The 10,834-nt window shown below is 46.4% G+C and overlaps 1 protein-coding gene across 1 annotated transcript in view; it reads left to right on the top strand.

The window, feature by feature from the left end:
• The first annotated feature begins 1,915 nt into the window (after positions 1–1,915).
• Positions 1,916–10,834, top strand: part of LOC115524921 (ubiquitin carboxyl-terminal hydrolase 28-like) — a 30,297-nt gene continuing 21,378 nt past the window's right edge. Inside the window, exon 1 of the mRNA XM_030331701.1 lies at positions 1,916–2,101. Within this exon, the coding sequence (XP_030187561.1) occupies positions 2,045–2,101 (57 nt within the window). The 5' untranslated portion in view covers positions 1,916–2,044. The remainder of the gene's footprint in view (positions 2,102–10,834) is intronic.

Below are 10,834 nucleotides of genomic sequence, written 5' to 3'. Positions count from 1 at the left end.
CGTATGGGTTTCAAGAAGGAATAAGAAAAGATTTTCTGTGGTGACAGCGCATGTTCCATGATGTCCATTTTTGATATTTGATCACCATGAAACTTGCCAACTGATGGCCAAGCACTGACGCAGACTCTTCGTTAAATACTCTGTTTGGACAGGGTGTCTCTAGCTGACTACCGTGTCCGAGATCAGGTGGTAGTTAAACACAAGGAGGCGAAGAGGATTTGTCAATCTAGAGCCCTCAAGCTGATTATATCGAATTTATTAGATCTGGAGTTCTGTTTAGATCCACACAGCAGAAAGATGCTCAATCAAAATTCAGGGGCCTATTATTTACCAAATGGCCTGTATACATTTTTTCCCCCAGAAATATGAGTGTAGGAGGTGTCTGGTAGTTTTTCAAGGAAGTGTTCATGAATAAGTTACAGGTTTTCCACCCCATTTACTCCCATTAAACAAGCAATTTCCTAAAATGAATGTGCAAAGACAAACGAGTTGTTGCAGAGACATGGTCAAGACACACAAAAATAGAGCTTTCTGGTAACTTAGAAATATGCGAAGCTGTAAATAAATCATACTGAGAAATCAACTTGTTTTGCCGTGACTCCAGGGTTGAGGCCATGAGCCTCAGGTGTGGAACTCATGGGGGGGGAAAAAAAAGGCAAAGGCATAACCATAAAAGTCCTGCAACCACCAGACACACACACACACACAGTCGGCCTGTTGCACGTGGAAGATTCTGATCACTCTGTCAGTTTACCTGTCAGGGAAAGGGGAACCTCTGTGTCTCCAGGTGAAAAGCAGCAGCAGTCATGGCCCCGGCTCCTGGGAGTAGCCAGGTCTCCGACGGGAACTGCTCCTGTTCTGCACCTGTTTCCTGGTGCCACAAGCTGGGCTCACCGGCAGACTAGAAAGGCCTGCAGGTGAAACATCACAATCACATGGGCAACAACGCCAGGAGCACAGGGGGAAAGGCCAAGATCCACACCAAATTCACACCCAAGATACCGCCAGAGGCCCAGATCAGGAAAATGGCATAACCATACCGCTAAAAAAGGGCTCTTCCACACCAGGCCTCTACTGAGATTTGGGACAGCCAAATGGGTGCCAACCGAACGGCGGTCAGTGATAACACGTGAATAATGTGAAACATGGTTAGTAGTTAGGATTTCCACCAAACTGTTGAAAATGCAATTTCAGATCGGGGGAAGCACTGAGTTCTTAATACGCCGTCAGGAGCAGCTGGCGGGCTTAACCAAGTAGATTGGAATTCCAGTTTGAACTCCAGAAAACCGCAAAGGGGACAACGCGGCAACTCACCCCACGCCCAGGTGTGTGCGGCTGCTGGGCAGCAGGGATGAGGGGGTCTGGCCCGTCTGGGTAGCTCTGGCCAGACCACGGCGCTCAGCCTCCGCCTCTCCCTGCAAACGACGGGTAACCCCTCCAGCGCCTGGACTCCCAAGCGACTCTACTGCCAGGTGGGAAACGACCCAGAGAGCGGGCTCCAGACAGCTTCCCGAGGCCGAGAGCAGCTTGAACTCTTCCGCGAGACGGCCGGGGGGGGGGGGGGCAGCGAGTCGTCCACGCTTCCCAAACCATTTCCTGGGCGCCAACAGCCCCGGAACGCCGGCGCCGCTGACCGTTAGCCGCGGGCGGGGCCTGAGTCACGTGACCCGCGCCGGGTCAGAACCCTGCGTGCGCGGGAGCACGCAGAACCGCTCGGCCCCGGGCCGCGCGCCTTGCGTGCGCGCGCAGGCGGGGGGCGGGGCGTGTGGGACGAGCCCGGCCGGGGCTCGACGCGGAGGCGGGGCCGGAGAGGGGTAGAGGGGGGAGGGGCATAGTACCTCCTCCTCCTCTCCTGTCTCCCCCGCTCCTCCGCCTACTCCGCCTCCACCTCGCAACAACCATCAAACTCCCTCCTCCTCCTCCTCCTCATCCTCACCCTCCTCCGCTCCTCCTACTCCTCCTCCTCCCTCCTCCTCCACCTCCTGCGAGGCTGGGCTGGCGGCAGCGGCGGGAGCCGGATGACCCGCGGAGGGGCGCCTCGGCCATGACTGCGGAGCTGCAGCAGGACGACGCGGCCGGAGCAGCGGACCGGCGCGGCTCGGTGGGCCCCGCGGCGGCGAGCGGGGGCCGGGGGAGGCTCGGGGTCCCGGCAGGGGAGGGGGCTGCGGGGCGCGGGCCGGAGCGGCGCGGGCCCGGGCGGGCCTGCGGGGCTGCGGGCTAGGGGGGGAGGGGGCTACGGAGGGCGCCGGCGCTGGCCGGGCGGGGGCGAGGGCAGTGCGCCGGCGAAGGGGCCGAAGTCTTTGCAGGGCTCGGGTCGCAGGGATCCGGGACGCCCTTCAAGTCCGCGGCGAGCTCATGTTGCGAGGGGAGTAGGTATAAAGGGTAGGACTTGGGGTTGTGTGCATCAGGGCTTTTTCGGGGGAGCGCTCGTGGGCCCTGACCTGGGTGAGAAACTTCCGAAGGTGGCAGCTTAGGTGGGTTTTGTTGTTTGTTTTCATTTTTAAGTCCCTTTTATACAGTAGTGTTTTGAAGTGTCTAAGCAGACCGAACTTAGCTGACTTAAAGGAGGGATTTATCAACACCTTGTAAAAAAGACCAGGGGTCCTGGTTACCACTCCCTCCCTCCCTTCCCTTACCCCTGCCACCCTCGCTTTTTTTTTTTTTTTTTTTTTTTTTTTAATAAAGCAACCTCCCCAGTGCATTCATCCCTGGATTTTTAAGGAGGGAGGAGGAACAGCGCGAGGAATACAAGGTATGCTCACAAATGCCTTCCCATTCCTATTATCTGAGAAGATTGAAACCGATACAGGGATTTCTGGGCTAAGTGGGTGAGAGTGGAACACTGGTTTGGGAGCAAATCAAAAGGCCGATAATGCCCGTGTGAAGAAACTTGGGAAGTAGGCAATTTGAGAATGTCTTCTAAGGTTGCTTTGGAATGCTATAACAACATTACCTCCTCACCCCTCAACTACTGTGCTTTTTGGAGACCGAATGGGAAACGTGTGCCAGGTATGCAAATGAGAGTTCGGAAATGAGGAATTTCATAAACATTTACAATACAAAGCTGTCAGATACCTCCACGTGGGAAACCGGTTATGGCTCTTTATTGTGTTCCTGCGCACAGGAGAGCAGTATTGTGGAAGTGAACACACTTCCTTTTTGAACTCCTGTAGTAAGAGATACCTCCTGGTCCTGGGCTCCAAAATGAAAGTAATGTGGATGGTATTTCATGTGCTGATTTCTAACGGGGATGCTATTGTTAGGTGTTCACAAATGCCCATTGGAATCTGAGTCAGGATTTTCTCTGGTTTCACAGATCGTTTCTATTTGTTTTAGGACAGTGACTTCAAAACAGGTGGGAAACATCTTATTTTGAGACCGTTGGGTTGATTTTAGGGAAGAGGCTATTTTAAGGGAGAGTAAGTCATACTTAAATTTGTTGGGGACCATGTGCCTGTTAATCAAAGGCATCTTCATTTACCTCTGCCACAATGGCCACTATCAGCATTCCCTACAAGTTTGTATGTGATGTGTTTGATGAGCACTTGTATGTAAGTCATAGCTTTTTGGAAAACTTGGAAGTCCCGTTGGCTGTGGCTGGCTGGAGTAGTACCCTGACTCCTGGCCATCTGCAGAGTGATGACATTCAGTGTTCTTCCCAGTGATTCGCCCCACACAGACAGATGATAAGCTTGGAATGCTCGATAATGTTTGCCCTCTTTGTTTTGCTAATGAAGATGCTTGAAATTAGCAGGCTAGGTTGAAGGAATTCTATACAGGGAAACTACTTTTCACATCTCAGAGGAAAGGTTTTAATAACTTCCTCCTCTTGATGAGTTAGTTTCATGTTAGAATGGCTCTATTTTGGATTCTCTGAAGAATTCTACATTTCCCTTAAAGGGTCCTTAATTGTTCTAGTTGGGAACAGTTATCCTGTCCTGACACTCAGAAGCTATTTAAAACCTAGAATGCTTTCCTTCCCTTATTGGTCAGTTGTGCATGGGACAGACAGAACCCTTCATAGCCTCCCAAGAATTTTAGTGAGAAAAATGTAGTACTCTTGAAATATGTTCTCAGTATGTACTAGCGTCTGAAAGAGGATACTTTGTGATATTACTGAATACCCCAGACTGATATTCGAATTATCTATAGAAATTACTTACAGGCAGGTTTCTGTGTTTTTTCTTTCCTTATTTTTTTAAGAAAATTTTTTAATGTTTGCTTATTTTGGGGAGAGACAGAGCGTGAGCAGGGGAGGGGCAGAGAGAGAGGGAGGCACAGAATCCAAAGCAGACTCCAGGCTCCGAGCTGTCAGCGCAGAGCCCAATGCAAGGCTCAAACCCACAAACCATGAGATCCTGACCTGTGCTGAAGTCAGATGCTTAACTGAGCCACCCAGGCACCCAACAGGTTTCTGTGTTTTAATCACTTCTCGACTTGGAATAAAACCAGCAGCACAGTTTACTGTTGTTGTAGGATAAACAACTTGAAGTCAGGTTGGTTCTTATAAACCTGTCATCCTTGGCAGCTGTACTAGAATTCATCACATGTTCTTGATGCTAACTGGAGCCCTATGAAAACCTGCCAGTTTCAGTGAAAATTTAATGTTCTTTTTGCTTCCTCTTGATTTATGGGCTTTTATTCACGTTTTCCTTGTCTCATTAGTTGTGATTTTTGGAACATCAGTCAGTCAGTGTTTGGTTGGCTTTCCCAACTTTTTTTTTTTTTGAGGGGGAGAGAGAGAGGTGGGGGTGCAGAGAGAGAGGGGGAGAGAGAGAGGTGGGGGTGCAGAGAGAGATGGGGACAGAGGATCCAACGCAGGCTCCACACTGAAAGCAGCGAGCCCTGTGTGTGGCTCGATCTCCCCAACCATGAGATCATGACCTGAGCTGAAGTCAGATGCTCAATCGACTGAGCCACCCAGGCGCCCTGGCTTTCCCAACTTTAATGCCTCTTCAGCTACAGTTTCTGCTCACACGATGAGTACAATATTTATAAAAAGAATTGACAAGTAAGGCCTCACCAGGCAAGATCTTCCCATGTGTTACATTTCATCTAACAAGTTTAAACAGTAGCCAGTGAAGCATATGTTTCTTAAGGAGAATAATGATGCTGGTAATAGTAGCAGCTAACATTAATTGAGCACGTGCTCAGAACTTAACATACGTTATCTCAGTACTCATGACAACTCCATGAAGTCTTCATGTCGGAGGCTTTTACTTGTCAGATAATTTGCCCAGGATCACCCACCTAATAAACGATACAGCCAGGACTGAACACAGCAATTTTGAGTCTAAGAGCCCAAGATATCCTTGATCCTACTTGTTAGTCAATGGACCTGTTGTCGTAGGTCAGTACCTTTCTTTTACCCTCCAGAACTTTCCTCGTGTTTTAAACTTTGAATCCTGCCTACATTCTTTCTAAATATACATACAGTCTTTTCTACTTGGTTCAGCCTGGTGCTAACTAAAGCGGTGTGTGTGTGTGTGTGTGTGTGTGTGTGTGTGTTTATGTGTGTGTGTGTGTGTGTTTAAGGCGATTTCCTTATTCTCTTCTTTCTTTCTTTCTTTCTTTCTTTTCTTTCTTTTCTTTCTCTTTTCTCTTTCTTGTTTTTGCTCTTCAGTATCTCTTTTCTTGTGGTATGAGTTACCACCCTTCCCTTCCTTCCTTTCTTAGAGATGAATCTAGATGCATGGCGTCTAGAGAGCCTTCTGATTGTGATTGCTGGAGGAGGATGCTGCTGGCTTCAGCGGGTAGAAGCCAGGGATGCTGCCCCATGTCCTATGATGTGCAGACTAGCCCCCCAAAACAAAGAGTCCAGAATGTCAATAATGCTGGGCTTCAGAAACCCTGATCTAGGTGATGTCTCTCCTCGCTCTCCCAAATGATCTCACATTTCCTTGCCTCAAGCCTAAGCCCCAGATAGCTTCACTGTCTTCTATCATCTTGAGGCTGAAAATATGGTCTGTGGACCAGCAGCATCTGAATCATCTAGGAGTGCCTTGGAAATGTAGAGATTCGGGTGTGTTAGAGCCAGCTTGTACTGCCTCTCCGAGAGTGTGTGTCTTCCAACTCTGTGTCCAGTAGCTTGAAGTTCTCATGGTGGAAGTGTTTATACCAAGGAAATCAACAGGCTCCACAAATCAACATAGCCCTGTTGGGGCCTCCCCCTAGACCTGTTGAATCACAGTTTGCCTTTTGACAACATCCCTGAGTGATCATTTTGAGAAGCTCTGCCCGACTGCGCAGAATTCCCGCTTTCTTCTCTTTCATTTTCTTTGTTCTTTTAAGTTTATTCATTTATTTTTGAGAGAGAGCGGGAGAGAGAGAATCCCAAGCAGGCTCGATCCCGTGAGCCATGAGATCATGACCTGAGCCGAAAGCACAAGTTGGACACTTAACCGACTGAGCCACCCAGATGCTCCAGAATTCCCATTGTCCAGTTATGTACATGTGTCCCCAGTCCTCCGACAAAATAGCAACAGAATTGCCTTCTGCCCTGTCCAGTGTTTGCCTTGTTCAGCACCTTCCTTTGTTTACTTTTTGAACCGAGTTTCTAAATCCACCTGTTTCTTCTCTAGAGCATTTTCTCAATTACATTTGTAATTCCAATTCACTGCGGAAAACTTGGAAAACGCTCCCCCACCCGACCCTGTGGGCAAGACTAGCTCTTGGCAGTTGGAGGCACAGCCCCCAGACCAAGGCAAATTGGTTCCCAGCCTGCACCAGAGCAGCAGCGAGAACCCAGATAGGAGGCGATAGGAGGCTTTTACTGTTTGTCGCTTGGGAATGAAATGGATCGCTCGCAGGTGACCGGTGAATAACTACCTTTTCGTGAAATCCGCGGCTTTACAGAAGTAATTTTTTTGCCATTCTGCTTTGGTTATTCAAGTACCAACTCGAATCCCCTTCTCATGCTTTATGTGTGATGATTCCTCATTGCCACTTTTTGGTTGCTGTTTATTTGGCAATTATCTGTATTGCTACTTATTATCATTTCTGGTTTTTTTTTTTTTTCTTTTCCTAAAAACTTCCAGTGTGTATTTTTAAATCATTTGCCACAGTCTTATCACAGACTAAAGTATTGTAGTTTACCCCACTTCCGAACTGGCTACATCGTTTTTCAACTTTCTTAGGAAAATGAGGCCTAGAAAAGATGTTTGAATTTATGTAATACATGCAGCCTTCTTCATCTTACAAATGCTGTAATGGGCCGGGGCGCCTGGGTGGCTCAGTCAGTTGAGTGTCCGACTTCAGCTCAGGTGTGATCTCGTGGGCATGATCTCATGGTTCGTGAGTTCAAGCCCTGCATCAGGCTCTGTGCAGACAGGACAGCTCAGAGCCTAGAGCCTGCTTTGGATTCTGTGTCTCCCTCTCTCTCTGCCTCTCCCCCACTCATTCTCATTTTCCTCTCTCTCTCTTTCAAAAATAAATAAACATTAAAAAAATTAAAAAAACAACAAACCCCAAATACAGTAACAGGTCTCAAGAGTTAATTTACTGTTGATCTCATTGTCTAAGTCAGAACCCTGACCTCAGGCTTCAGTTCGGTGACTGGTTCGTACCCTCAGTGTTCCAGCTGCTTTACTTCCGGAACACACTCTCTTGAACATTTTGGACGTGTATCATTCTGGTTCTTCTCTCTTCTTCTCTTTTAGGGGCTAACCTGTTGGCTTTCTTGGTTGTTACTTTCCTTTTATGAACTTCTTCCAAATCTGCATTTGTAATCCTGACTTGCAAATGACTTCTACTCCCCTATTAGCAAATGCTAGTTCAACAATTCTTGCATATCAGCATCCTTGGCTATGACCATTTGCTGCAGAGCCACTTTCGCCACAGGTGCATGAGGCATGGGAATATATACTTGTCATAATAGCATCTGCCTTATGCCATTTTCGGCCCTGAGCACTTTTTTGTACATACTCTGCAAGGTATGATTATTATGTCTTATTACAGAAGAGGACAATCATACTCAGATCTTAATATAGCCTAGAAAGGCCCAATACGAGATTTTAAACCAAAGCCTGTTTGGCTCCATGCTGCAGATGGGAAATGTGGCTTACCCGGGATTAAATTCTAAGTGGCAGAGTTGGGACCTCAAGCCATCCAGCTTTCTGCCTGGAACACATGCCTTTCTCAAACCAAACTTTTCAACTACCACTTGGTAATGTGTGAAGTACGTTAGGGCGTATTCTCATCAAACCCATAGAGCAACCTTACGAAGTAAAAATCAGCGTGAGGAGGAAGTAGAATTTGCAAAGCGGTGCAAAGCGATCAAACCAAAACCAAAGCATAGGTCGTTTCTCCCAACCTCTGGATGAGTTTCATTGGGCAGGTAGGCCCCAATATTTTCCATTTCTGTTTTCTTCTTCGTTTTTTCGTTGTACTGACACATCCTGTATGCATTACTTCATTTGGTGGTCACATCAGTGCCATCAAAGCTCATGGTACTTTATTTTCCAGATGTGGAAATTGATGGCCTGGGAAGTTGAGATTTACGCAGAGGCTAATATGTAGTGGAATCTGGGCCGTGGAGCACTATTCCCTCTGTCTAGGCTTTCTACATAAAAAGGGAGGTCAAAATACCAGACATTCAAAGCTCAATTTAAGATCTGCGTCAGTAGGTGCTGGCAGCATGCCACATGATAGCTTGGTAGTCATTTTATTTATTTATTTTGAGAGAGAGAGACAGAACAAGCGGGGGAGGGGCAGAGAGGATCTAAAGCAGACTCTGCTGACAGTAGAGAGCCCGGTGTGAGCCTCGAACTCACAAACTATGAGATCGTGACCTGAGTTGAAGTCAGACGCTTAACTCACTGAGCCACCCAGGCACCTGCTGATGGTCATTTTAAACTTGAATCATCTTCAAGCAATATGCTTTCTCTAGTACTCTTGTCCAAGTTAGTACTTTCTGCTGTCCTTTTTCTTTGTTGTGTATGTATATGTGTGAGCACAAATCTTTCTTGATTTTATTCAATTGAGGTGAAATTCACATAACATAAAATTAACACTTTTAAATTTGAGAGAGAGAGAGAACGCATGCATATGCACAAGTGGGAGAAGGGACAGAAGGAGAGAGATGGAGAGAATCTTAAGCAGGCTCCACGTTCAGTGCAGACCCCGACGCGGGGCTTGATCTCACGACTGTGAGAGCATGAGCTGAGCCAAAATCAGTGACCTTTAGTATATGTATTCACGAATATTGTGCAGCCACCACCTTTGTGTAGTTCCAAAAACATGTTCAAAACCACAAGAGAAAACCCGTATCCACTAAGCAGTTACTCCCTAGTCCTTCCTTCGCTCGGGCCCCTGGCAACACGGATCTGCTTTCTGTCTCTCCATTTACTTATTTTGGATATTCCATATAAATGGAATCCTACATTGGGGCGCCTGGGTGGCGCAGTCGGTTAAGCGTCCGACTTCAGCCAGGTCACGATCTCGCGGTCCGTGAGTTTGAGCCCCGCGTCAGGCTCTGGGCTGATGGCTCAGAGCCTGGAGCCTGTTTCCGATTCTGTGTCTCCCTCTTCTCTCTCTGCCCCTCTCCCGTTCATGCTCGTCTCTCTCTGTCCCAAAAATAAATAAACGTTGAAAAAAAAAATTTTTTTAATGGAATCCTACAATATGGGACCTTTTGTGTCTGGCTTCTTTTACTTAGTATAACATTCTCATGTTTCAGCCACATTGTAGCTTGTATCTATCTGTGCTTCATTCATTTTAATGACTGGGTAGTATTCCACTCTGTGAATCTACTACATTTTATCCATTTTTCCATTTGGTGGACAACTGAGTTGTATCTATCTTTTGGCTTTTATGAATAGAGCTACTGTGAACATGCATGTACAAACATTTTTGAGTACCTGTTTCTGATTCTTCTAGATTATTCCTCCAAGTAGAATTGCTGGGTCATATGGCAATTCTGTCTTTAGTTTTTTGGGGAACTGCCAAACCGTTTTCCATAGCAGGTGCAACATTTTATGTCCCTCCCCCCCACCCCCCCAGCAGTGCACAAGGGTTTTAATTTCTCTACCTCCATCCTCTCCAAACATTTATTTTTCGTTTTTCCTTTGTTTTGTTGTATAAGAGCCATCCTCATGTGTGTGAAGTGGTAACTCATTATACTTTTGATTTGCATTTTCCTGATGGCTACTGTTGACCCTCTTTTCATGTGCTTATTGGCCATTTATGTAGTTTCTTTGGAGAAATGTCTGTTCAAGTCCTTTGCCCATTTTTCGAATTGCATTTGTTTGTGTTTGGTTGTTTGAATTATAAGAGTTGTAATATATCTGGATACTAGACTTTTATCAGATTTATGATTTGGAAATGTTTTCTCTCCTCCTGGAGGTGTCATTTCATTTTCTTGATAATGTTTTTGATGCACAAAAGTTTTTAATTTTGGTGAAGTCTTGCTTACCTCCGTTTTTTTTGTTGTTGTTGTTGCTCATGCTTTTGGTGCCGTATCTAATCCATTGCCAAATCCAAGATCATGAAGATTTACTTCTATATTTTAAGAGTTTTGTCATTTTAGCGCTCATATTTAGGTTACTTATCCATTTTGAGTTAGTTTATGGTGGAGGTAGCGGTCCAACTTGATTCTTTTGCATGCGAATGTCTACTTGTGCAGCATCAGTTTTTGAAGAGACTAATTATTCCCCATCGAATGGTCTTGGCACCTTTGTCAGAGGTTAACTGACCATAGACGTATGGTCAATTCCCAAGTCTATTCCCAAGTCTAAATTCCCAAGTCTAATTCATTGATCTGTATGTCGGTCCTTTGCCATATTACACTGGCATGATTCCTGTAGCTTTTTAATAGCCTTTGAAGTCCAGAAGTGTG

Source organism: Lynx canadensis, chromosome D1 (assembly GCF_007474595.2).
Source record: "Lynx canadensis isolate LIC74 chromosome D1, mLynCan4.pri.v2, whole genome shotgun sequence".
In the NCBI taxonomy this organism is placed as follows: Eukaryota; Metazoa; Chordata; class Mammalia; order Carnivora; family Felidae; genus Lynx; species Lynx canadensis.
The sequence above is the reverse complement of the archived record's forward strand: the minus strand, read 5'-3'. Positions and strand labels throughout refer to the sequence as shown.